Source organism: Cebidichthys violaceus, unplaced genomic scaffold, assembly GCF_023349555.1.
Source record: "Cebidichthys violaceus isolate CVI_PGR_0920_01 unplaced genomic scaffold, fCebVio1.0.p SCAF_12, whole genome shotgun sequence".
NCBI lineage: Eukaryota > Metazoa > Chordata > Actinopteri > Perciformes > Stichaeidae > Cebidichthys > Cebidichthys violaceus.
In genome coordinates this window covers 15,985,777-16,009,901 of record NW_027176285.1, presented here as the reverse complement: position 1 = coordinate 16,009,901, position 24,125 = coordinate 15,985,777, and the positions used below count along the sequence as shown (strand labels likewise).

General features: G+C 45.1%; 2 protein-coding genes across 3 annotated transcripts in view; both read right to left on the bottom strand.

The window, feature by feature from the left end:
* pcsk5a (proprotein convertase subtilisin/kexin type 5a) overlaps positions 1-12,267 on the bottom strand; it is a 46,008-nt gene extending 33,741 nt beyond the window's left edge. Inside the window, exons 1-23 of the mRNA XM_068705602.1 lie at positions 12,103-12,267; positions 10,068-10,172; positions 9,275-9,427; positions 8,989-9,132; positions 8,618-8,694; positions 8,276-8,364; positions 8,037-8,209; positions 7,682-7,888; positions 6,120-6,220; positions 5,894-5,997; positions 5,359-5,479; positions 4,956-5,144; positions 4,229-4,365; positions 3,962-4,087; positions 3,677-3,779; positions 3,274-3,464; positions 2,954-3,038; positions 2,435-2,538; positions 2,150-2,288; positions 1,788-1,903; positions 1,322-1,424; positions 355-491; positions 39-239 (exon numbers count right to left, since the gene is read on the bottom strand). Of these exons, the coding sequence (XP_068561703.1) occupies positions 39-239; positions 355-491; positions 1,322-1,424; positions 1,788-1,903; positions 2,150-2,288; positions 2,435-2,538; positions 2,954-3,038; positions 3,274-3,464; positions 3,677-3,779; positions 3,962-4,087; positions 4,229-4,365; positions 4,956-5,144; positions 5,359-5,479; positions 5,894-5,997; positions 6,120-6,220; positions 7,682-7,888; positions 8,037-8,209; positions 8,276-8,364; positions 8,618-8,694; positions 8,989-9,132; positions 9,275-9,427; positions 10,068-10,172; positions 12,103-12,252 (3,055 nt within the window). The 5' untranslated portion in view covers positions 12,253-12,267. The remainder of the gene's footprint in view (positions 1-38; positions 240-354; positions 492-1,321; positions 1,425-1,787; positions 1,904-2,149; positions 2,289-2,434; positions 2,539-2,953; positions 3,039-3,273; positions 3,465-3,676; positions 3,780-3,961; positions 4,088-4,228; positions 4,366-4,955; positions 5,145-5,358; positions 5,480-5,893; positions 5,998-6,119; positions 6,221-7,681; positions 7,889-8,036; positions 8,210-8,275; positions 8,365-8,617; positions 8,695-8,988; positions 9,133-9,274; positions 9,428-10,067; positions 10,173-12,102) is intronic.
* A 7,276-nt stretch (positions 12,268-19,543) lies between these two features.
* Positions 19,544-24,125, bottom strand: part of LOC137869357 (uncharacterized) — a 31,329-nt gene continuing 26,747 nt past the window's right edge. For both annotated transcript variants that reach the window (XM_068706734.1, XM_068706735.1), the window contains exon 4: positions 19,544-20,587. In XM_068706734.1, coding sequence (XP_068562835.1) covers positions 20,398-20,587 — 190 coding nt within the window. In that variant the 3' untranslated portion in view covers positions 19,544-20,397. The remainder of the gene's footprint in view (positions 20,588-24,125) is intronic.

Sequence of the window (24,125 nt, the reverse complement as noted above, 5' to 3'; positions counted from 1 at the left end):
AAAAAAACCAAGCTCATGAATAGTGCGACCTTGTTTACCTTCCCCACACTCCAGCTTCACGCACACGCCATCGGAGAGGTAGGAGGAGGAGTTGCACTCGAGGCAGTGAGCGGGGCTCGTGCAGAGCCGGCAGCGGTCCGAGCAGGACTCGCAGCTCCTCTGCTCGGTGTGGTAGAAGGCCTCGGGACAGGCGTCCAGACACAGGCCTTCATGCAAGTATCGCTCCAGTCCAAACTTGTCTGGAGGACAGAGAGGACAGAGAGCCAATCGTGGTGTGAAGATGTGCGATGCTGAACTGTGATATAGTCCTGTTACTTGTCTTTAGGAAAGTGAAGCAGTCGGTTCGGCCCTCACCAGTGTCACAGCTGGTGCAGTTGGCAGGCCTCGCGTCCACACAGGTGGCACAGGTGTGGTCGCACAGGTGACACCGGCCACCTGACTGGTACTTGCCCTTTCCACACTCCGTCACGCAGAGGCCGGCGTCTAGAGCCCTGCAGCCGACGACAACAACATCCAAACCCACTTTTTGTTTTAGCTGCAACACCACAGATATGAACTATGTCTATGCAAACGAGATGGACTCGTTCACACGCCAGCGTGTAGCGCATGGCGGAGTTACACACATGAAGCTGAGTGGGGGGGGGGATATTTGAATGCTGATTATTTGAAAATCAAATTTCTGATATACAATCGACACACTGGTGAGCAATCTATCAGCAACACTAACGTATCCCGAACACTGTATTCAGTGAATTACTGTCTTTTGGCATACATTGTCAATTGGATCATTTTCCTTCTGTCAAGTTATTTAAAAAGCAACAGACCACAGATGACACATTTTATGCCTTATTCATATTCAGTACAGTTACCCAATAAATCATTTTGTCTATGAAAAGTCAAAAACTGTGAAAATCTGCCCATCTCAGAGCCCAAGGTGAGATCTTCCAATATCTTGTGTGTTTGAGCAGAAATCTAAAGATATTCAGTTTACAAAGACGCTGGAACCAGAGCCTGCTCAACATTTGTCTTTTACTAATTTTGCTTGAAAAAAAATGACTGAAACGACTCATCAATTATCATAGTTCATTACAGTTGCCAATTATTTTTCTGTGAATCGACTCGTCAATTAAGTGACTGATCATTTCAGCTCTGCTTCATTTCCTTTCTGTTTAAAATCAGAGAAGACTCTGGCGTAACAACACACAATTCATTTTCATTGATAAAGAACTGTCAGCATCTCGCTGGCTTTGGTTTTCAGAATACCGATAAATATTGTTATTTGTGACTCTAAATCATGGTGAAGCAGCAGCTTTTCACCCACCGTGAAGAGCCACAGCTGATGCAGTCTTCTCTTTGCGGCCCTGTGCACTTCAGACACGTTGCGTCACACGCGTGGCACACTCCGTCACCGTCCTGGTACTCTCCTGATCGACATGCAGCAAGAGAACGACTCAGAAATGAATAATTATATGAGGCTTAGATACCGAAGGGTGCAAGCCACACACACAGAGCACCGTGTGTGTGGCTCACGCTACACATTCTTACCAATAAACATGGCTGACTTATGGTTGACTCAGAATGAAGAGCAATGATGACACGTCTTGTTGTAAATATGTACATATGTAGATATAAAATATCCATAAATCAGCGTTTCTCCTCCCGTCAAACAGCTGTTTTCAGTTCAAATGAAATCATTGTTTTTGTAAGAAGTGAATGTGTTGCGGTCGCTTTAATTATCTGGCAGCAGTGGGCCAACACGTGGTGGAGGAAGTAGACGGTTGACTGACCGTCTTTGCACACAGTGTTAACAACACACGCTGCCTCCTGCAGGCTGTGACCGCTGGAACAGCTGCTGCAGTTCCCCCGGCTCGGCGCCACACAGGTGAGACAGCTGGCGTCACACCTGAGGAGGAGAGCGCCGAGACTGAACACACGCAAACATACACAGCGATCACAAAAAAACACACACGGGAAAAACAAACTTACACCCATACAGGCACACAACTAAAAACAAGCACAATATACACACACACACACACACACACACACACACACACAGACACACACACAGAAGCCAAACACCAGAATAAGGCCTGCCATCAGCAGATAAACAAACCACCCACACCTGAACACACACCAGTGAGCTCACCTCCTACATATCCTGTGCCCATCAGCTATCTCTGGGTTTGGCTCCGTGGCGTAGAAGCCAGCGCTGCAGGAGGACACACACTTCCACTCCTCCATCAAGAAGCCTTCTGCACAACCGTCGCATGCCGCAACACCTGCACCTGATGTCGCCCGGCGCAGGAACGGCGTGTTTTTAAATGGATGAAAGACACAGGAGAGTGCTGCAAACACTGCGCTGTCCTGTATGTTTAATGACAACTCAAAAGAGGTTTTCACACAGTTCACGACCTTTGACCTGTGCTCTCACCTGCACAGGTAGCGCAGGCCTTGTGACACGGCTCGCATGTGCCTTCCTGCTGGTCGTGGTAGAATCCCGCCGCGCAGCTCCGCTGGCACCGGTTCCCCTGCAGACTGTAGAGGCCGGAGAGAGCATGTGGCAGCGTGACACACACACAACCAATCATGCGACACCACCAAGATGACTCATTGCCTAGACTGTAGTTTTCCAACCCACAGCACACCACCACAAGTACTTGATTAACTGAGTCATTGAGCACAGTGTTGCGGAATCTTCAAACCCAACAATATGGCGAATTTGACAGGGATGTTTTGTTTTCTTGTTTCTTGTTTGAGCCGTGTGCGAATAGGGAAGGAAATCACATTCTATTATTATATAACAGTTAAAAACACTGTAGCCTTTTCTAACTGTTATGATGCTGCGGAGCGTTTGTTGCACAGGGACAATCAGTATTCTCAGCAGCTGGAGGAGAAGGAGTGATGTTTACCAAGCAGCTCACTCAGCCATCATCGGGAGAATTAGTCTCACCTTGTGTCTGGTTTGCATTCCGTGCAGATGCTGTAGGAGGTGCACTTCGAGCAGCTTTCACTGCACTTTCTGCACATGTTTGCATCTGTGGGGAAATTAAACAGTACACATGGAATACACATCACAGCGATTAATCAATCTTACTCACACACCCCTCAACTGCAGTTACATCAACTGACTATTCATTAGCAGGCTCGTATGCAGCTGTTTCCAAACAGCTCTTTTGTAAACCATGGATCCTTAAAAAAAAAGAGGATATTCCTTCTGTAACGACGACAAAAACATGTTCAGAAGGGCAGCTTTAAGGCCAGAAATCCCACCGTGGTCGAGGTAGTAGTTATCCCCACAAGCGGCCGTGCAGGTGCTGGTCCCCTCAGTTAGGTAATGACCGGGTTGACAGGTAGAGCACTGGTCACTGCGACTCCCAGTGCAGCTCTCGCAGGAGGAAAAGCACCTCTTACAACGCCGGCGGTCGCCCCAGAATCCCCTCGGACACTCTGACACACACATCCTATTGGACGGACACGGATCAAAGGAAGAAGCCGGTCTGGATCCACTTTCATTACCATAATGCTTCTGTTAAGAATTTTGATCCACATATAAACACATGGAAAATAACAGCTTAATATTCTAAATTTGCAATATGTGTAAGTCATATGTTCTGCAGTATCACCAAATACCGTATACTGCATTCTGTTCTCATCGCTGTGTGATCATGCCAACCTTGTGCCGTTCTTGAACTTGAGAAAAAAGTGTAAACACGTGACGCACTGCTGCGGGCTGGGCCCCTCACAGCCATCGTCACTGCATTCTGGGTCGCAGGGTCCTGGAAGGGCAAACACTCACAAAGTCACCGCACCATCACGGCTGCAGCAGACAAGCTACTCTCTTAGCTGCTGATATACTGTAGGTGCATATCTGAACAAAAAGCAACATTTAGCTGCTGTCTGAGACGTCTGAGCTCGAACAAGAGGGGGCAGCTTCACACCAGCCGAGCACATGACTCACCGCTGTATTCCTCGGCGAGGTCACCGTCCATCGGCGTGTCGGCCGACCTGGCCCGCCGCTCGTGACGACTGGGATACGGCTGCCCTGCAGTGCCATAAATCAGCAGGGACCACTCCTTTAGCGTCCCTGTGAAACAACGGAGAAACGGGAAGAGAGCAAGATAAGAGGCCTCTCCCGGGAGGCCCGCACTGCGTTTGAGCTGCGGTTCAAGTTGAACTTCAATGTGCATTTCGTAATGCTGTGATGTTACAAAGAGGAGGAGCAGACCTAGTTCGGCGTTGTCTCTCTTCTGAGAGGAAGTATCCTGGATTTTCAAAGTCCATTCCCCTGCTGCCTGCTCCCCCCAGCTGTGAGTCGTCATGAATTCCCAGTTCTGGAATCCCTCGGGGGAGTCGTCAAGAGGCCTAAACCGAAGCATTAAATAATCACCACTGATAGTATCACCACTACAGCTACAGCTGCTGCTAATTACACTACAACTGCTCACATTACTACTACTACTACTACATCTTCTACTACATCTTCTGTAGTAATATGATACAAAAGTATTGATTGGTTCAGCCTAAAAAAGAGAATTTGAGAAAATGTACATAAGAACTTTCCCCCAAAAATGTGTCTTTTGACTACATGCTGTATTCTTTACATTGCAGTTTGCCGAAAGTAAGAAACTGCATGAAGTAAATAGAATTAATAGAATAGATAAATAGAACATCATTTTGCTCAGGTACCAGTTTCCCTGAAACACCATAAGAGCACGACTCCTGTGATTTTCCAGTAGCGTTTGCCAAAATCCAAACCCTCCCTCTCAATAGTACAAGCTGCCAAATTGAAGAATTTAGAGAGTTATGCTGTGCATTAAACAAAAATGTTGCTCATAGATTACTGTATGTAGACACCATGTGGTGGAGCTTTGGGGGGGGGGGGCGGGGGGCGGGGGGGGGGCGGTGATATTTCCCACACATTGGGGTCCGTGACTGAGCATCGCTCTGGTTACCTGTTAGCCAGCAACTGCGACACAGTTCCCGCAGGCGACGCGAGAGTAATGGAAAGGTCCCCGCGACGGCTGTGAGTGATGGCTACACGGACGACGACATGCTCCACATAAACAACGCGCTGCGAGGGCTCGCCGGAGCAGCCCGAGCTCTCCAACACAGACATCAGCGGAGAGCCCGGATGAATAGTTCTGTCACGAGACGGAGACGGGAAAAAGAATAAAGACACGCAGTGAGTGGCAGCGATAAGGGGAAACACGAGAGACGGCTGCAAGGAAAGGAGAAGGAAATTAAAAAGAAATCCATGTGTGAACTGAGACAGAAAGAGATGAAGTGTGATAGAAAGGGGAGGAATGAAGGGAAGCCCTGACTCAAAGCGGAGCTGCAGAGCAGTTGGTGCGATACCTGCTCAGCTGGGTGGGAGCCTCCTCCACACACTCCTGCTGTGTGGGGACTCGTTTCCAACGCTCGGCCTCCTTCACCATGCTCTCAGCATCCAGCAGGCCAAAGCCATACAGGTGGCTCACTGACACACACACACACACACACACACACACACACACACACACACACACACACACATAAAGCACATTAGCTGGGGCATAAAAGGCGCTGTAGCTTATAAAAAATCATCACACACTCCTGGGACTTTGTAGGCGTTTATTACTGTTCTGCTCACAGTATCTCATTAGTTTGTGCTCGCTGCTTGATAGTTTCCCCCCCAAAATGAAGAGCAGAGAGAACATTTACAAAATATGCTTATCAAGCTGAACTCATCTTTGCTCGTCTTCTTCATTATTAGTTTTGAGATGATTCAAAAGAGATCATGTAATTATTCATTTTCTCCAAACTGCTTGCTAATACTGCAATAAAAAAAATAAAAAAAAATAAAGAAAACCTGTGTGGAATTAGAAATGTAGCAGAAGTCCAGTGGGAGCACCTTTGTATCCGGCTCCATTAAAGCTCCAGTCAGGAGCAAGAAGATGATGAGGTTTTGATGTCCGGACAATGATGTGCTGCACATCCCTCCAGGTTAGCAAAGGGCTGAGAAAAGGTCAAACGGAGGAAACACATCTCATCACCCGATCAAACCAATTAATGGCGCCTGCATGTATGGATTTCGTGTGTGTGTGTGTGTGGGGGGGGGGGGGGGGGGGGCTGCTCACTTGGCTTCCAAAGTCAGAGCGATGACGCCTGCAGCCACGGAGGAGGAGAGCGAGGCCTCTGATTGAGCCCGGCTGCAGCTCTGCTGTGGACCCAGCGTTACCTGTCGAGGACACCGGATCGCTCACGTCTTTAACAGTATTCACGTGTCGCTCCACAGAAGCTGGCCTTAATGGAGCAAACTCACATTTGAGTTGAGTGATGGGATACATACCACCAGATGACACACAGTTATCTACCATTGGGCTGAACCGCATGTCTTTTTTTTCATATTATTATACAGTGAATATGTGGAGTCAATGGGCAGGTGCTGCTTTTTTTATTGATATGTTTTCAAAATGCCTTGCTTCTAAAGTAGATGTAATTACATACTGTATAATTACATTTTTTTTTTTTCCCCGGTGGGCTGCGATGCAAAACACAAGGATTACTGCCAATCAATCAAAAGAAAAGGAGCAGAAGTATGTAATTATGGATTCCACAGGAGGGTATCTCTTCCATCTTTAAGAAGCCTGTCATTTGGCCATATTGTCTCTGCCGGCATGCTGCGGAAGGCCTCTCGAGTCTCTGGCTTTCAGGATGTTTACAAAGCTTCTTACTGTATAATTAGAGACGCTGCTGAGGTGCTCCACAATGCAGCTCCTCGTACGGTTCCTAGTGCAAGTGAACAATAGGCTTCAAAATGCTCCGCTTCTTCTAAAATGAATAGGACAATGCCAATTTCCAGATCGTTTTGTATTATTAATATTATTATTAGTTTATTCTAGATTATAGGTTTGTGTCTTGTGGATTTTCAAAATATTGTTCTACCAGAAAGAAAGTTCATTTGATTGACAGGTGTCTCAGCCGATAACGCTCAACTGCCGAAATTGTTGCTCACTCGCCCCCAAAACACCGCTCCACACAAAATGAGTATTTTGTGGCTTTAAGCAGCTTTAAGCAGCTGGAGTGTTCGTCCAACCACGGCCACAAATATCATCATCAAAAATAATGTTGTCTTTTTAAATACACCAGAAATGCTCCTCCAGACTCCAGGCCTCAACAGGCCACAACACCAATATCATAACACAACACATGACATCATGTATTCCATAATCTGTGTTTAGCGCTGCAGAAAAAGAAAAGGGAGTTGAACTGAAGTGAGCCCGTCATAAATTCAGGTATTTTTAATTCTCATCTTTCCAGTAAATCACAGCTGTGACTCTCATTATTCAAGTTAAAATATTACTTAAAAAAACAAAAGATTCTCTCCAGGAAACATCTTGCTGTTACATTTAAAACATAAAATAAAGTGAAATCTCATGAAGTAAATGATTCATACTTGGGGTGATGGTCTCAAGGAAAAAGCTTCTTTTTTTGTTTTTAAATCTTGGCAACTCTACCCGTAATGGATTGATGATAGTAAAGGAGCAATGTGCAGAGTGTGCTTGGATCCGGTTACTGAGAAGGAGACGGTGTTATTTTGTGGATCATAAACAACACAAGCCTCCATTACCCCTGCAGACCCATGGTGCTTAGCACGGCCCTTTTGGCGCTTAGCGCGTTGCTCCCAGCCTCTACTCACCACTTCCTCCGTCTCCCCTCCGCTGTAAGCTGTCGCAAGTGTGGAGGAGCACCGCTCCAGGTGATCTGGCTGGCTCCCGCGCCGAGTGGCGCTGCTGATGGAGACGGTGTAGATGCTGCTGCTGTAGCCGTCGCAGGAGCAGTGGTCCCCTCTTCGCCCTCCTTGCCCCGACGCCCAGACGAACACAGAGCCCCTCCCGTGCCGGCCCTGAGACAGAGGTGATTCATTTATGAATGATATTTACACATTGATGAGAGGGAGAAGATATGCCCTTAAAGTAAACACACTGCCTCAGGTAGGACACACAGACATAAACCAACAAGTCGTATTCATGAACAAACTCTTTCTCTCTCACTGTTTTGATGCCATTCTGTAAAGCGAGACGAGCAAGAGCCCCGGGTCCCTCCAAAGTGGCCCCGTCGTCTTCTGGCCCCCAGCTCGCTATGTAGACATCAATATGCTGTGGTCTGAAGCTCAGGGATCGGGCCTCCACAATGTCTGTCACATCGCCATCCAGCATACGGACGCCTGCAGGAAGAGCAAATGTTTGAAGCCGCACAAAACTCCACTTGTCACGCCATCACTCGGACTCACCACCTATCCGCGCGTGGAAAGAGACTCCGACCGTGCAGCGGGAGTTATTTGCAGTCGCGGCAACCATCCCTGCGCACTGTGTCCCATGGCTTCAGAGGAGAGGGAGGAGAACATCAGAACATGAGGTTAGATGCATATGCATGAGGAGACGATGGGCTATTTCCGTTACATCAAACCAGTGAGAAGACAGGAATTCAGACCGGGGGTTTTGCATATCCATATGTGAATGTAATTACCGAAACGTGGAAAGAAAAGCGTGCATTAATTAAAGTTGGAATCGTGACGAGGAAAGGAAACTGCAAAACAGTTGCAAAGAGACATCTAGGAATAACAAGGACTCACTAGTTGGACGCATTGTTGGAATTATTCGGAGAAGGATCTTCGTCTTGTCCGTTCACATCAGAGCTGGCCAGAGGATCCTGAATCAGATGGATAGTAAGTAGCAGCACATTATGAGATGCCGGTGGCTATCTGTCTCCGTTTCATCAGACAAATCACAAAGAGCATTATTCACCAGTCCACTGCGCAGTTAAGTGGATCAGACGTTTAATGTCCATTCCAATACCGTTGGCCGCTCTTTCCGAACCTTTGGCCCAAAAGCTCCGCCTGCAAAATCTGTCTCAGCTCGGCGCGCTTACACTAAGAGCTCTGCCAAATAGCTTATGATTAATGTCCCCTTCCCCCAGAACAGTGTCCCATCCCAGGGCACTTACATAATTTGGCTTCAGATCCGGATGCTCTCTCTCAATGCCGTCATCTAGGACAGACAGCACCACACCCTTCCCGGTGTACCCTCTCCTCCAGGCCCCCGCAATGTTCATACAAGACCGGCGGCCTTTGGACTCATCGCTGCAGTGCTGCGGAGCAAATAGCGAGACGTTCAATTTAGCCCCTGGGAGTAAAGAGCTAATCAGGGTATAGTCTAGGTTCTGTTTACGCGTCTGTGTTTCAGACTTCAGCTTAGTAAAGGACAACAACATGTAAATAAATCAGACTCACAATGTACCAGAGGCTGTTCCAAACTGAGTTGTTGTAGGGCAGCGAGTGAGAAGGAGCAGGAAGGGGTTTGCTCTGCTCACTGGAGTAGATGTGACTCGCTCCGGAGTTCCTTTTCACTCTTCTCTGGACCGCTTGCTGTTGGAGCCATTCCACCTTAGAAGGAGCACACAGGGTACTGGTACAGACATGGACATTGGCTCGGCCTAAGTTGGACCACTTTGGTTCAGACCAAAATATCTCAGCAACTATTAGATGGGTTGCCACAAATCTGGTCCATACCCTTTAGGATGAAATGCAATGACATCATCAGGTACTTCTTAATTTGTCCAATACTTTGCTAGACCAAATATCTGCAAAATCAGTCTAAACTGTACTTTGTATTTAGGGCTAATTAGCATATGTTAATCATATTTTTGCACATGTTCTATCTTTTGTAAATCATCCGACTTCTTTTCTGGAGATGTCATAATTTTCTCAGATCTCAGCAATTACCTCAGTGTGTACAGTTATTGTTGTTGTTATTGTTATTACTGGTAGAAACGATGGTGAAAGCTACAAAAAGTAAGATCTAACTTAGAATAAGCCGCACTTTAAATGCAGCGTGCGATCCGGGCATTTCATCTTGAGCTTCTGTGGTTGTGTGAGGGCATGAGTGTGTAGAGGGGGGGGGGGGGGGGGGGGGGGGGTTGGGGGGGTTACATGAACATGTGTGAGCGTCTGTGTTTGGAGGGAGGGAGGGGACACGCTGCTGATTAATAATCCAGCAGAGTCTCCTCATATCCCATTACTATACCTCGGTCTCCTTGGCGACACTGACAGCCACCTCTTTATTGGACACAGTGGACCTCTTCGGCGTCTCGCGGTGACGAAAACTGTAATAACTCCTCAGGTCTCCGATCTAGTAAAACAGACATCAAATCCTCGGAAATTAATTTGTTTCCAGGTGTAGGCGTGTTGCTCGTCCCGCTCCGTCACTGTGATAAACAGCTGATGAATTATGAAAGTGCCTTTGGTGCGTTTCATTAAGGCCGTTACCTTACACCTGTGATAGCTTTTCAGGCGACGGCAACCTGAGCTACCGGACTCCGGCCACACACACTGCTCGTGTGTGTGTGTGTGTGTGTGTGTGTGTGTGTGTGTGTGTGTGTGTCCATGATGCCATGACGTAGACAGATTTTTCTAATGTATAAGAAAAGGAGCTGTAGCTAATTTATATTAAAAAGTGTCATAGGTTTCTTACTTTCTGTGACTGACTAGAACAAATGATGATCCTAATTTATTCCCTAATGGTTCTGTTGTGAAATTATCTTTTGCCGTCTGACCTCAGCAATATGAAAAAGGTCATTATCAAAAGGGTCTCATATCACCCATAGTGCAACATGGACCCAAGACCTGCAGCTTTCATTACAGCAGCTCTCCTCGGGGAGTACATGTGTAGAACTCTATGTGCCTGGCCTCTATGCCTCACTCTGTTTTATTTATTTGCTTTATTATTTATTGATTTAGTTTGTATTTGGTCATTCTGTGGGCGTATCTGTGGTCCGACCGATTCTATTTTCTTTGGAATAAATGAGTTCTGACAACACTTTGCGGCCTTGATTGGAACGGTGCTAAAGTGCTGGGTCTTGGTTCTTTGAGCTTTAACTGTTTGGATAATTAATATTACTTTATATAGTCAGGGGGGAGTTATTATAATGAAATAAAGGAAAGAGGTTAGGGTTAGGGAACAAAATGTGAAAAAGCTTGGTGTCCGTCTCACACACCGATGAGCTTCTCAGCAGGCTTGTAATGTAGATGAGCAGCTGCTGACTTCTAATGTAAAAAGTTCTGTAGTCCTCCAAAGTAAGAACTGTTGGCGCCCATAGAAGGCTAATATTCTAACTTTATTCTGCAGCAGCTTAATGGCAGTTTAGCGCTACCTCTACCAGTTAGGCTTATTACCATCTTCATCATTTTGAGACATAATCATCTACGGCGGCTCCAAAAATGACTTTTCACCGTCATAAATTATCATGATTTTCTTAAATCTTGTACAGAAATTAATTAAACATTACTCTAGCTTCTGCCAAGCAGATGGCAGACAGTGACTCGCTTTACAAAATTCCAATACATCTACAGAAAAGCGTTTGTGGCTGTTGCCATAAAATATCTTAATTAGTAAGGACAGACACTTCTTGAAGCCAGCTTGCTACCTCAGCACACAGCATTTTATGTATTTATATTTCATTTGTTTAAAGAGCACTCAAATCTGTGCAAAATCTTCTTCAAGGCAAGAATAGGTAGCCATCTATATTTACCTTAATTCAGTCCTCATCATGGAGTATCTGGTGCTCCATCATGTTTTATGTAACTGTGGTTTAATGCCTCCTGTCTAGATGAGCTATAAGCTTTAATGTACCTTTATCATTAGCACAATATCATACAAATGTCTGTCTTTTGCACACAAATAGTAGACAACACGTATTTTCCATTCTTTTCTATTCCTCTATTGCACTTAATCTTAAGTATAATACTATTTATGTTCCTACTCCAGTTGGAAATTTGCAATAATATGAATACAGATGTAATTAGCAGCCTGGTTATTTGATGGACTGGTAACTTATTAATGCATCTGATTAAATCTACATCATTTACAGTGCTGAGCTACAGAAGACTTCTCTTAATTATTATTATTCTGCAACAGATGGAGCTTGTTGACTGACAGGCTGTCCCTCTGACAGCCCTGCATGAACAGTGGCTGGTGATGTTTAAACTGCAAAGAGAACGATGGCTGCACATGCTCAGTGGGTCCTTGCCTGGTGCTTCTTAGCATGTTGGATGACACTTACCTGACCCATATTAGTAAATCCATATTTCTCTGCTATCCTGTTGACAGACTCGCGGTCCCCTCTTATCCTTATCGCCCAGTCGTTGGTGTAAATCGTTGCGCGACAAAACTGGAGAAGAATTCCCATCCACAGCGCCAAGAAAGGCACCATTGCTGCAGAGATAAGGAGGCTTCCTCTAATGAGACCGAGCCCACAGGTGGTTTCAGGCGTCGTCCCTGCACACCGATCTCCTCCCACGGATGCTGTTTCTCATTGCCGAAATTGAAGTCCAACTGTCGCAAAGAACCCGGTTTCATCGGACGTTCTGCAGGAACGGAAGGATGTTTGAGCGGCTGCAGTTGTCCAGGCTCTCCTTCAGCAGGAACGAGCAACTATCAAGTTACTGCTTCAACATGGGAGCCAGGGATCAACTGCATTGTGTTCATTATGAGGATCCCATCTGTGGCTGCAGCCCACAATGTCCTTATGTTGCAGCTTCGTCTGCGTCTTACATTTTTAATTAAACTAGCCGTCTTTGTCCTCATTAGTTGTCCCCGTTGTTTACTGTAGAAACGTGCAAACATGGGTAAGAAGTGGCCAAAGACATGAAAGGGAAACTGGCTAAAAGATTCTGCAAATGACATTACATTTTCATGAATTACATTATGTTAAAGGCCTCAATTTAATCGTCATTGAAACTGACAAAGCAGCATAACAATAATTTCCTGCTTTGAAAAGAAAATCTACAGGTTTCCCTAAATACAAAAAAATCTTCATTTTTATATGTATCTTCTTTACTAATGGAACGTAACTCAATACATGTACTTACTTTAAGTACTGTACCTAAGTACAGTTTTGAAGTACTTGTACTTTACTTGAGCATTCTATACTGTGTTGTACATCTACACCACCACATATCAGAGGATTTTTACATGAAAAAAACACAAAGAATTCAGAAAATACAACACATTTTGAAGGATTAAATCAGTGGTTTTCATCTTGTGACCTCTCATAAAAACAGTGATGTCTAGTCCCGTTGTCTTCTCAGATGGTTGCATTTAAATATAACTTTGCTACTTTCGGTACTTTCAGTAGTAATTCTTCTCTCCTTCTTTACTGGGTTTGGATTTCAGGACTTTTTGTGGACGGTTGTCTTGTAACTTGTACTGAAGTAAAAGAGAAGGGAGGACGTGGTCCACCACTGACTGGAGCACAACGTTAGCATGAAAAGCATCAAATGGACTTCATGACGTCGGTGTCATGTTACATCGTTACAGGTTCTGCTCCGTTTCACAGGACGGGGTTCAGCTGTAACACCCGACACGTTCATGCCGCTGCCTGTCTGCTCTAACACGCACCACGTACAGAATGACGTAGTCTAAACTGATGTGGATATGGGTCGTGTGTTCTCAGTGAAAAGCCTTATCCATAACCATGAGGATGTGTTTAGCATTTGGGGGGGGGGGGGGATAATATTTAGAAATAATATCTCCCTTAAAGCGATGGATTTCTTTCTTTTTTTTGTATTCTTGGCCAAATGCCTTCCCCCTCGGCGCCACAGCGGTCTGTGCATTGTGAAGTGAGATCCCTGCATTTCAAAATCCACTGCTTTTAACTGGGTCAATCTGAAGCAACGGGGAAAAAAAAAAAAATCTTTCATGGTGTGTAAGAAGACCATCACGATATTTTTAAATATTAATGTTCTACACAGATAAGAAAGACTTGAAACTTGAGGGGTGAGAAACTGCAGTTAGTGAAGCGAGAGATCGCCTACAGTGTGTGTGTGTGTGTGTGTGTGTGTGTGTGTGAGCGCATCAATGCAAATCTTCATTTATTCTATTTCTAAATTCATATCATCCAGCAAATAATAAATCACGGGTGAATTAGTCATCATGCAACTCATAAAAGTCCACCAGAAAGGTACTAACTAACCCAAGAATCACCTATAATTTGTTTACCTTTAAACTCAACAAATAAAACTGTATTTTCATCTTTACTACAAAGCATTTTAGTGAATTATCTTTGATATGATGATCTTTTTAGGAGAATTATCTGTAAATAAAAAGTGCATATTTGTTATTAGTGAGGAGAAGCCGGAGGAGGAAGTGAACTAAATGAAATCCGTTCTATGATGGACGCAGCTGGAGAAGTATATTTCATCTCGTTATGTTGTAGAATACATTAGTTTATTAGTGCTCGTTTCAGAACTACTATGGGAGAAATGCAAACGTCTGGCGTTGATATGAATTTCAGTATTACCGTGTTAACATGTGACGCAGCATGTCCCAGTGTGTTCATTTCAGTTCAATCGCTCTTTGATTTTTAAGAGGAGCCGTCTGACCGAGCCTGGTGGAAGCGATCATCAAGCCATCAGGACAAATGAACTTATTTCACTAATGAAATTCTTCCGGGGCAGCGGTTCAGATTAATACCGCAGCGTTAGTCATATGATTGTGCCACCAGAGACCAGCTATGTGTGCGGCAGGTGGATGAAGCTCATAATGCGATGTGTGCTGCATCCCTTACTAATTAAGAGTCGAAGGCGGCGGCCTCTTGTTGCTGATTTGATGCTGTGGGAAATAAAGGCAGCAAACGGTCTCGTGCCAGACGTTGTATCAAGACGCAAAACAATCATTCAAATATCTAATCAAGATTCAATGAAAATGTACTTCATGTTCATACAGATGGGCACAAATATACAACATTCAACCCGTCTTTTTATTCAGCCGACCTCTGAAGCTCACTCATTAACCCTGCTTTCAGTCTGCAATGGTTTTAAGAAGTGTTCATTGCCTTTAAATTGATTAATCCATAACTTTATATCACTTAGATGAAGCCTTTGTTTACAACAAGGACATTCTGAAGGAGTTCATGTTTGAAGAAGCAGGATATTGATTGCAAGGACCAAGTCTTGAGCTGACGTAAACCCCCCAAAAACAGTTCAGTTCCACCTCAAGCAGCCAAGGATCTCCATACAAACATATACGATCACTGGTCTGAAAGAAAAGCAGCAATCCTTGGACGTGCTGTCAGAACATGAAGGAAACATTTCTCTCAAACACTAATTGAAGGATGAATGTAAAATGCAACCGGAGGCAAAATCAAATGATCAAAACGTCAATAATATATGTTGTATCATCACTTACCATTTCACAGCAAGTTCTGAGTCCTAAAAAGAAGAAACCAGCAGACAACGGTCTCTCCAAGCGCCTGGTTTGGAGACAGAATACGTCGATGCTTCGACTCACGTTCAATGTCCACCGTGACCTTGAATCGTGAATTACAAAGAGCAGGTTCATGACGCAATATGCGCTCACAGTCTTTATCATCTGCTCCACAACGGAGAAGAAAACAAACCAGCTGAAGAAAACAAAGGAAAAACACCTCTCGGCAAAGCAGTCCCAGGACTTTGAAGTTATCTAACGCGTCTTCAGAGAGACTGACTTTGATGTTCAGAAAACTCTTCTCAAACAGTGACACATTCCCCTGGAAATAATTGTCAAGCGTGTTCCTGAGCCCGTCGACTGGCCTGCAGGCAGCACAGGCATGAACCCTTTATTCTTTGCTACTGTTTTATAAACTGTCATTGTTTGCAACATGAGTTTTGCTGCGTGACACGTCGTGATAAGTAGTTCGCATTTTGAAACCTGGATTTAAAAGTTCTATTTCTTGTAACCGGCCTCTGAATGACGTCAGACTGAAGACGTGGATGAAACGCGCAGGAAGTGTGAGCAGCAGATGGATGAACTTAAAGACTTCACAGAGGCCAAAGACAACTACAGAAAGTCACCGCGGCTATTATGTTATTCTGCGTCACGGCAAAAATAAATACAGAGTTCTTCGATGAAGTCGATTGGCGAGAGTGTCGGCGCCCCCGCTGTGTCCTCAGCCAGCCGCAACCAAGGTGATCAAGTGGCTGCACTGTTGGGAGGCAGGTTAGAGACGGAGCAGGACAGTAAAAAGGTAAAACGCCTGTCGAAGGCCCCTGGTGCACGTTCGCCCACATGCAGTTTGGAGAATCCCAGTTTGAATATTAACTTGTGCATCAGCGCACTAAACGGTCTAAACAGTCTTAACAGTGTACACAGTGTACACAGTGTACACACCGCGATGCAGCTCACATATCATTGTCATTAAAAGTGAAGGAATGAGCACACAGTCCAAAGTTTGCTCACAGCTCAGCTCCTACAGTACGTCGATGTTCCTCCTCCAACGTCTCTGGGTTGAATGCAGTCTGGGTCCTTGTCAAATATCATCCCACTCTGTCATGTGTGTGTGTGTGTCTGTGTGTGTTTGTGTGTGTGTGTGTGTGTGTGTGTGTGTGTGTGTGTGTGTGTGTGTGTGTCTACTCTATGAAGTTTTCTGTGAAGGCAAAATGTCCAAAACTAATCAAAACTTATGCAACTTATTGACAAATTGAGCACACTGGATTTGTTTTTTTCGACCCGCCTCGCGGTGACGCAGGTCTGCAGCGTTCCTCTCGTCCTCCTCAGCCCAGCCTCGACGTATTTACATTCCGTTGCCCATTTTTGCATCAGTGACAGCTGTGGCGAGGGAGAATTTAGCTCATAATTTATTAAACCTATCTGCAGCTATTGCAGTTTACTCAGAAACTTGGCGGGTCGTCTTCAAATGGATACTTTTTAATTCATTATTTACCATGTCCCAGTGACACACACACACACACACACACACACACACACACACACACACACACACACACACACACACACACACACACAGTGCTGCAGCGCTACATATATGACCGGAATACTGTGTGTGTGTGTGTGTGTGTGTGTGTGTGGGTGGTTCCCCTGCCAGAGGATACTCCCAGGCATTGTGTATGTGGGTGTATTTTTAATTTGGATCCCCCGGTCCACATTCAATCCATATTTTTCTTTTATTTGGTCACTAATGAGGCTCCAATCTCAGTTCAAAGAAAAGACAATTCTTTCAAGTATCATTGCATCTTTGGGGGCTTGTTTATCGGTTTACCATCACTAAGTCATTGAGAAAAGACACGGCTTACGTTGCGTCCTTCACTGCGTTAGGCTTCCAGTGGCGTTACTTCAGTGCTGGATGCGCGAGCAGAGACAGGTTGTGTCTCCAGCACCTCTTACCTCTCCGTCTGATTGACTGTGAAATGACCTCTTTAGTTGTAATGTGGCAAAGTGAAACATAATATCTCGATAGCAGCCTAAGCTCAATGACTCATGCAGCATTAGCTCTGCTGCTTCCTCTCAGCATGCAGAGGCAGTTGTAGTTGTTTTCACATGCCCATTATGCACGGTTGTTGATGCCCGAAGACATGGGTCTTTTTTTCCCCCTTTCTCCTTCATTTTAAGTCGAGCCTCGACTGATGTTGCACTGAATTGCGTGAGCCAACTTTGACCCTTGATGTTTTCTTTGAAGAGACCTCTAGATAGGCTTGTTCTCTCTCTCTCTCTCTCTGGTGCTCCATAACGACCAGAGCCCGTTTACCTCATGTGTCAGTGTGACACACCGGCAGCCCGGGTTGCTTTCCATGTAAAGCTTTTCTCCCTTTTGTGTGTGCCAGCATTCTTGAATAGCACTGCAGCATTGCTGACAAAATAGTTACCTACCTCACCCCAGAATCCCTGCACACACACACACACACACACTCACACACACACATACACTCACACTCACACACACACTTCCTTTCTCTTTATGGATTCAAAGCCAGTCTTCTCTGGCTCCTTTGTTCCCCACTCCAGGCTGGGCTCAGATCCTCTCTGCTCTCTGTAAGCCTGCTCTGCTCTGTCATCAGGATTACAGGCTGTGCTGTAGCAGATTAATGACTGACAACTCTACACTCCTCTCAGCGTTGCGCGGCACACACAGAGCTACTAGGAGGGAGCATGTGCCTGGTTGTGCGTGTGTGTGTGAGAGAGAGAGAGAGAGAGAGAGAGAGAGAGAGAGAGAGAGAGAAACAACTGCGGGGGAGATAATGCGTTGTGTTGCTCTGAGAACAATATGTTTGCTGTGTGATTCTGTGTGTGTGCGTTAAGTGGAAACGTGTGGTTGTGAGACTGTGTGCGCGACAGGGTTTGTGTCTAAATGTGTTATTTTTCAAGCGATGGTACGTGCAGCAAAATCTTTCCAACTTCTGCACCTCAGTGCAGCACAGCAGGACACAGAGCTAAGTTGAGGATGGTGTGTGTGTGTGTGTGTGTGTGTGTGTGTGTGTGTGTGTGTGTGTGTGTGTGTGTGTGTGCGTGCACATGTGTGCATATGCATGCTTCATGCTTCGACAGCCCAGAGAGAAAAGGTGGCAGTTACAAGTCCAGTAAATAACGGCCTGTGGACTCCTGCCTGACACGGATGCATATTCCCTCCAACAACTCTCTCCCCCAACGGGAACGAAACACCGTCTGCTTCTAACTGCTTTGTTTGAGGCAACGTTTAAACTGGCAGTGTAGTCGTACGAAGCCAAACAAGCAAGCAAACAAACTAGGAGCTAACCCTCTCTCCGAAGTTTCGGAATGAATTGGGTCAGGATCTCACACGACCTCAGAGCCTCATAGAAGCAGCTTATGTGTGTCATGAATTACTAAGTAGTAATATTTGGGGCTTCTCGCAGCCATCAGACAGCTGAGGCTAAATTTCCTGAGACTTGCCCTGAAGTGTCCAGGAAAGTGGGCCGTCTGAGCCGCCATCTGAGGACTGAGCGGCGTCTGCTCTTTGAAATGTACAACACGTTTTCTGCTTTCCAGTAGTTTACCTATCCTTGTGTCCTAAAGGTGACTGAATGAGCGGCTAGTGAACTGACATTCACTAGTTCCCTGAAGTCTTTGAGCTACTTTATACTCCTCCACGACCTTTCAAAGTGAATCATTTTTTACTTTTGACTCTACCTAATTTAACTGACAGTTGAAGCTACTAGACACTTTTCATATTAAAATTGCACATCATATGGTGAGCTTATAAAATACAATGCATTGTTAAACTGGTGGTTGCCAACCTCTTTGACTGAAAGCCGTTTCTACTTGGAGCATCTTGTCACATTCCGGAGGTCTAGGAGGGTCCGATGGTTTCACTTGAAGGGGAATTAGCATTAAAAACTCATTTCAGAGCTTGTGCACATACATTTGGGTATCTGGAGCGCCTACCAACCCACAAACTGTGAAATAAGACCACACAGAAAACATGTAATTCAACAAGCCATTCAGATTTGGCTTATTGCAGGCTTATTAGAATATACCACCGCCCCCATCTGAGCATATCTCCGCCTGCAGCTTGAGAGCTACCTTTGCAAAAGGTGCGCCGTGTTTTTCTCGAAAAGCCAACTAGAGCAGAGTGGGCTTTTTCGGGAGGAGGGCTTTAAGAGACGGGCCGCTAAAAACCGAGGGTGAATGCAGGAATATTCGGACACACAAAATGAGAAAAGAACAATGCTGCTTACACAGAATGAAAACACACACATCCAGCTGTGGTAAAATACTTTTATAGAGCTGTAATCCATATCTGAAATATAGCATCCAAGCAGAGTAGCTCAACTCACTCAATGTCTCAATTTATATATATATGCCTTTTATGTAAATATGTCACTTCATTTGTGTGTGTGTGTGTGTGTGTGTGTGTGTGTGTGTGTGTGTGTGTGTGTGTGTGTGTGTGTGTGTGTGTGTGTGTGTGTGTGCTGTATGTGCATGTAGACATGTGTAGTACTTTGTTGTCAATTACAACATATTAAAAGTTTTAAATACAGGTCATAATAACTCTTTTGAAATGTCTCTGGATATAAAAGCTGGTGTTCTGACCCTCATTTGTCCATTAATGAAGATGAATCCTTCCTCCGTCTTTTTCTCTCTTTGCCTATAAACTTTACTCATTTCATCTTTTGTAAATATACTCCACCCTCTCTGCTGTATTGCCTCTTGTACGGCGCCCCTTGCCCCGCTCCACCCGCTATATATATATATATATATATATATATTCTCTTTATGTCTCCTAATTGCTTCCTAACTGTGAGTCATATTGTGGACTGAACTTTTGCTTTTATTTGACTTCAGCACTTTTACTTCCCTGCACCAGTACCAAACCTGTAAGTGCTGAAGAGGCATTTCAAGAACAACATGTGCGACGAGAGAAACCGTTCTCATCAACTCCAGCAGTAAACTCGTCACGACCTTTGAAACCCTTTCTCCTCCCACAGCTTCGTGTTTACATTTAGTGTATGTTAATTCTCCGGTTCATTCCATGTCTCCACAGTTTATCCTTTGCAGGTTTTTTAAAGAAGGGTGCGCAGTGCATTACGGTATCAAAATGTCGTTTCTCTCTCCAATCCGCCTGCACTCAGAGGAACCAGAAGCATTTCTTCCTGTTTTTCCTGGCGGTGGCAGGAGGTCGCACCGGCTGAGGGGAGTCTTGTTGATGGGGTGTGGAGGGCTGGGGAGTCGGGGTCTGCGGCGAGCCCTCGGGAGGGTCGCCCACCTTCCATGTGCGCACCACCTGCCCTTCCTGCAGACGAAAGTCATGCTCTACACTGGAGAGAGAGAGAGAGAGAGAGAGAGAGAGAGAGAGAGAGAGAGAGAGAGAGAGAGAGAGAGAGAGAGAGAGAGAGAGAGAGAGAGAACGCAGGGAAGTGTCAGTTATGTGTGTTTAAACTCGATTTGACTGACTTAGCTCTGGTTTTGGTCTCTTCCAGAAATATCTGGCTCTTTAGCTGCTAAACGCTCCACTATGTTCACCAGCTATTAGTTGCTAACTGTGTCTGTCTGCTGTTCGGTGCTCAGCAGCTGGTGTGCAGTGGCTTTTTACAGATTTTTTTTTGGGGGCTGAAAACAGCTGCGTTGCTGCGGCCACAAACGATGGGCTGAAACTCGTTCTGGATCTCCCTAAAGCCGAGGAGAGCTGCAGATTCAAGCGATAATCCTCTGTGGACTCATCACGACGAGCGGCCCCTGTCATATTGTCACATTGTTATTCTAAACAAATCAATTAAAGCCACTTTAAACATTGCAGAGATATCGTGAATAACGAGAGTGTGCACAATGCAAAATACGAAAAAGAACTAGTGTGAAAAGCACGAAAGAGAAGCAGTGAAGACTCCCGCATCTGCCACGTCCTAGAAGACAATAATGAAGCTGTTGACAAAGTGAATCAAGAGCTAAAACGCTGAGTACCGCAGAAATGTTGCAGCACCAGGAGTGATCCCAGGACTGCAGTTGAGACACACACCAAACGAAAAGTCAGCAAGGTGCATTGTCAGTCACATGACAGTGTAGCTCAGGGGCTTTAGTGCCGAAATGAGATGTGAACTCTGACGCACCTCTGCAGAAGCTATAGGTAAATGTAAGCAATAATAAGTGACTGCATCTGCAATAAAGGAATAAAGACAATATTTGCTTAGATTAGAATTACTTTTGTCAGCAGTTACATGTTGGGTAAGCCCCCCCCCCTTTTTCCTCTTTTCTTTTTGTATTCACTTTTTTTCTTCTTTGCTGCTATTCTTGCTTATTATGCAGTGGCCTAGTTAGCTGGTGTTTCTCATCACAGCACAGATGCTGGAATAAAAAGGACTCCCTCGGTTGAGAAGTGCTGCAGAGGAAGCGAGGGAGGACCGAGCTCAGCAGCAGCAGCAGCAGCAGCAGCAGGGCCTGGAGTTCTCCGGCGAGAACAGCGAGGGCTCTCACGTTCATATCCATCGGACTTTACAGCTCCCACCCCCTCAGCCCCTCAACCACTTCACTCTCGATGCCCACTGGTATTCTAATGCACTAAATAAACAAATGAAACATCAAACTCCAGACGGGAGCACAGTGCAGGCAACGAGTGCGGACAGTAAACAGTAAAAAAGTGAGTGGGTACAAAGAGCAGTGAAGAGGATTTCTTTCCTCCGTAATATTTACAGCAGGTGGAGGAAAAAAAAGCCACTTTAGCTAAACCTCTTTGTGGCCACATGGACCGCTTCACAGCTTGAAACAAACCTCCGGAGCTGCGTAAAATGAGGCGCTAGTCAGTAGGAGAGTAAGCGGTGGAGTCTGTGCTGTTCTACCGCTGTCCTTGAAATGAATAGAGTAAATAAAGCACTCCATTCCCACATCTTCACAGCCTCCCTGTTTGTGCCACTATACGGATCGGCTCCCTATAGAGCTCCCCAGCGGCTCCCGCCTTGCCTCCGCTGCGTTCCCTCTTTGTGAAAATGAATAGCCCCGGTCCACAGCTCTGCCACAGCGGCGCTGTAGGGAGCTGTCCACCCTCAACCTTAATTATCTGCACACATGAGCCCACGAACTGTGGCAGGCAGGAAGCTGCGGACCCGAACACGATACTTTCCAGCTGCTCCTCTTCCGTCCTCGCATCTCCAGGCTGCACCCCCACCTCGGGTCCCGCCTGTGGGCAGATTGCAGTAGGTGTGTTTTTACATGGTGATGCAGGCCATAATTCAGAAGTAGTGTCAGAGCTGTGGTTTAGGCACAGAGTGTGGGAGAGAATAATCATCCCTGTGTGTTTTCGCAGTAGCTGAGAGGTAATTGCTGTGTGTTTACTTCATGTTCTGTAATAAAACAGACATCCATATATCTACATCTATATCCATATAGTCCCCACTTCCCTTCCCTTTGCCGACTGTTGTGTGTTTACACAGGTGCATACATCTGAGTTTAAGATCATCATTTTGTGACATCACAACTTATGGAAGTCAATCACGGTCCAATATGCAACTTGGTTGTCTGGTGACTTCTATATTTTGAAGAGAAGACGACAGCTCAGTAAGCTCCAGTGATTTTGTGATAGAAGCTTGAATGAACTGATGTAGAAGTGTCAAATACAGCCTCATAGCTCACCTTGGGGTAATACACTTCAGACAACAAGCTACCAGTGCACACCTACAAACGCTAAGCGAGTGCGTCAACGTTTTCACCCGTGTTTGACACCAAGAGACACACCTAGCTATAACTATAATGTTTTGAATATGTCCAAAAAATGCTCAGATAAGCCAGCATAAAAAGGACAATGTAAAAGAAATGACTAAAGAAGAAAACTAGAGATTGAGACCATAAACTCATGTTTACAATGTTTACTGAGGTAATAAATCAAGAGAGAAGTAGAGTCATTTTAGACTAGACTTCTATACAACCAGAGGAGTCGCCCCCTGCTGGCCATTAGACAGAATGCAAGTTTAAGGCAATCCCACTTTGGCTTCATTTTTAAGACCCGGCTCTGCAGTCTGACAGGCTACACAACACAACCATTTATTACCTCTGTGTTGACAGGAAACGTAAAGCTTCCGCTCCTTTACGTGCATACAGTCTCTTTTCAAAATAAACTTCAGAGTAGCTTTACCTGTGCAACCAAACTACTTGGTTTGGTTTAGGCAACAAACTACTTGGTTAGCCTTGAGAAAAGACTGTGGTTAGGGGTTAAAATAAGTATGTTTGTTATGTGAAATAAGCATGCTTGTTCTATAACTGGCCTTAGTAAAGTGTAGAACAAAACTGTGGTCAAATAACTGTCGCATACTGAATCCCTTTATTTTAAAACGTGTCAGGATTGGACCTTTCTTGTACCCTCACATGTGTCTGATTGTATTATACCTCGGACTCTTGGTGACCTCAGAGCTTCAGAGGATCAAAGTGACTCCAAAGTGAACCACACATCAGCTGGAACAAGTTAATACATCTTGCTGTAGAGCGTGTGTCAGTACACTATCTTTCCCCACTGTGTGACCTTACAGTGTGCACGTCATTCCATCCTCAGAGATATACTGTATATATCAACTCTTTTTTTTCTTTTTTTTTAATCATTCAATCTGGGAGAAAGCGACCTTGCCCAAGAGCACTACCGCAGTGCCTCTCTAGAGGGGCTTGAATCAGCAGATTTGAAGTTACCGAATCATGTACCTGGAATTCAAGGTTATTCAAAGCTGCTAATTTAAAACAATAAGAGAACATTAAGCAGTGATTTTAGAAACATTGCTCACTATATTACTGGCACTACAAAGTATATATATTGCTACTTAAAGCGCAGCTTTCCCTGCAGTCAGATGCACACAGCTCAGAGTGCTGATAGACAGGAGGAGG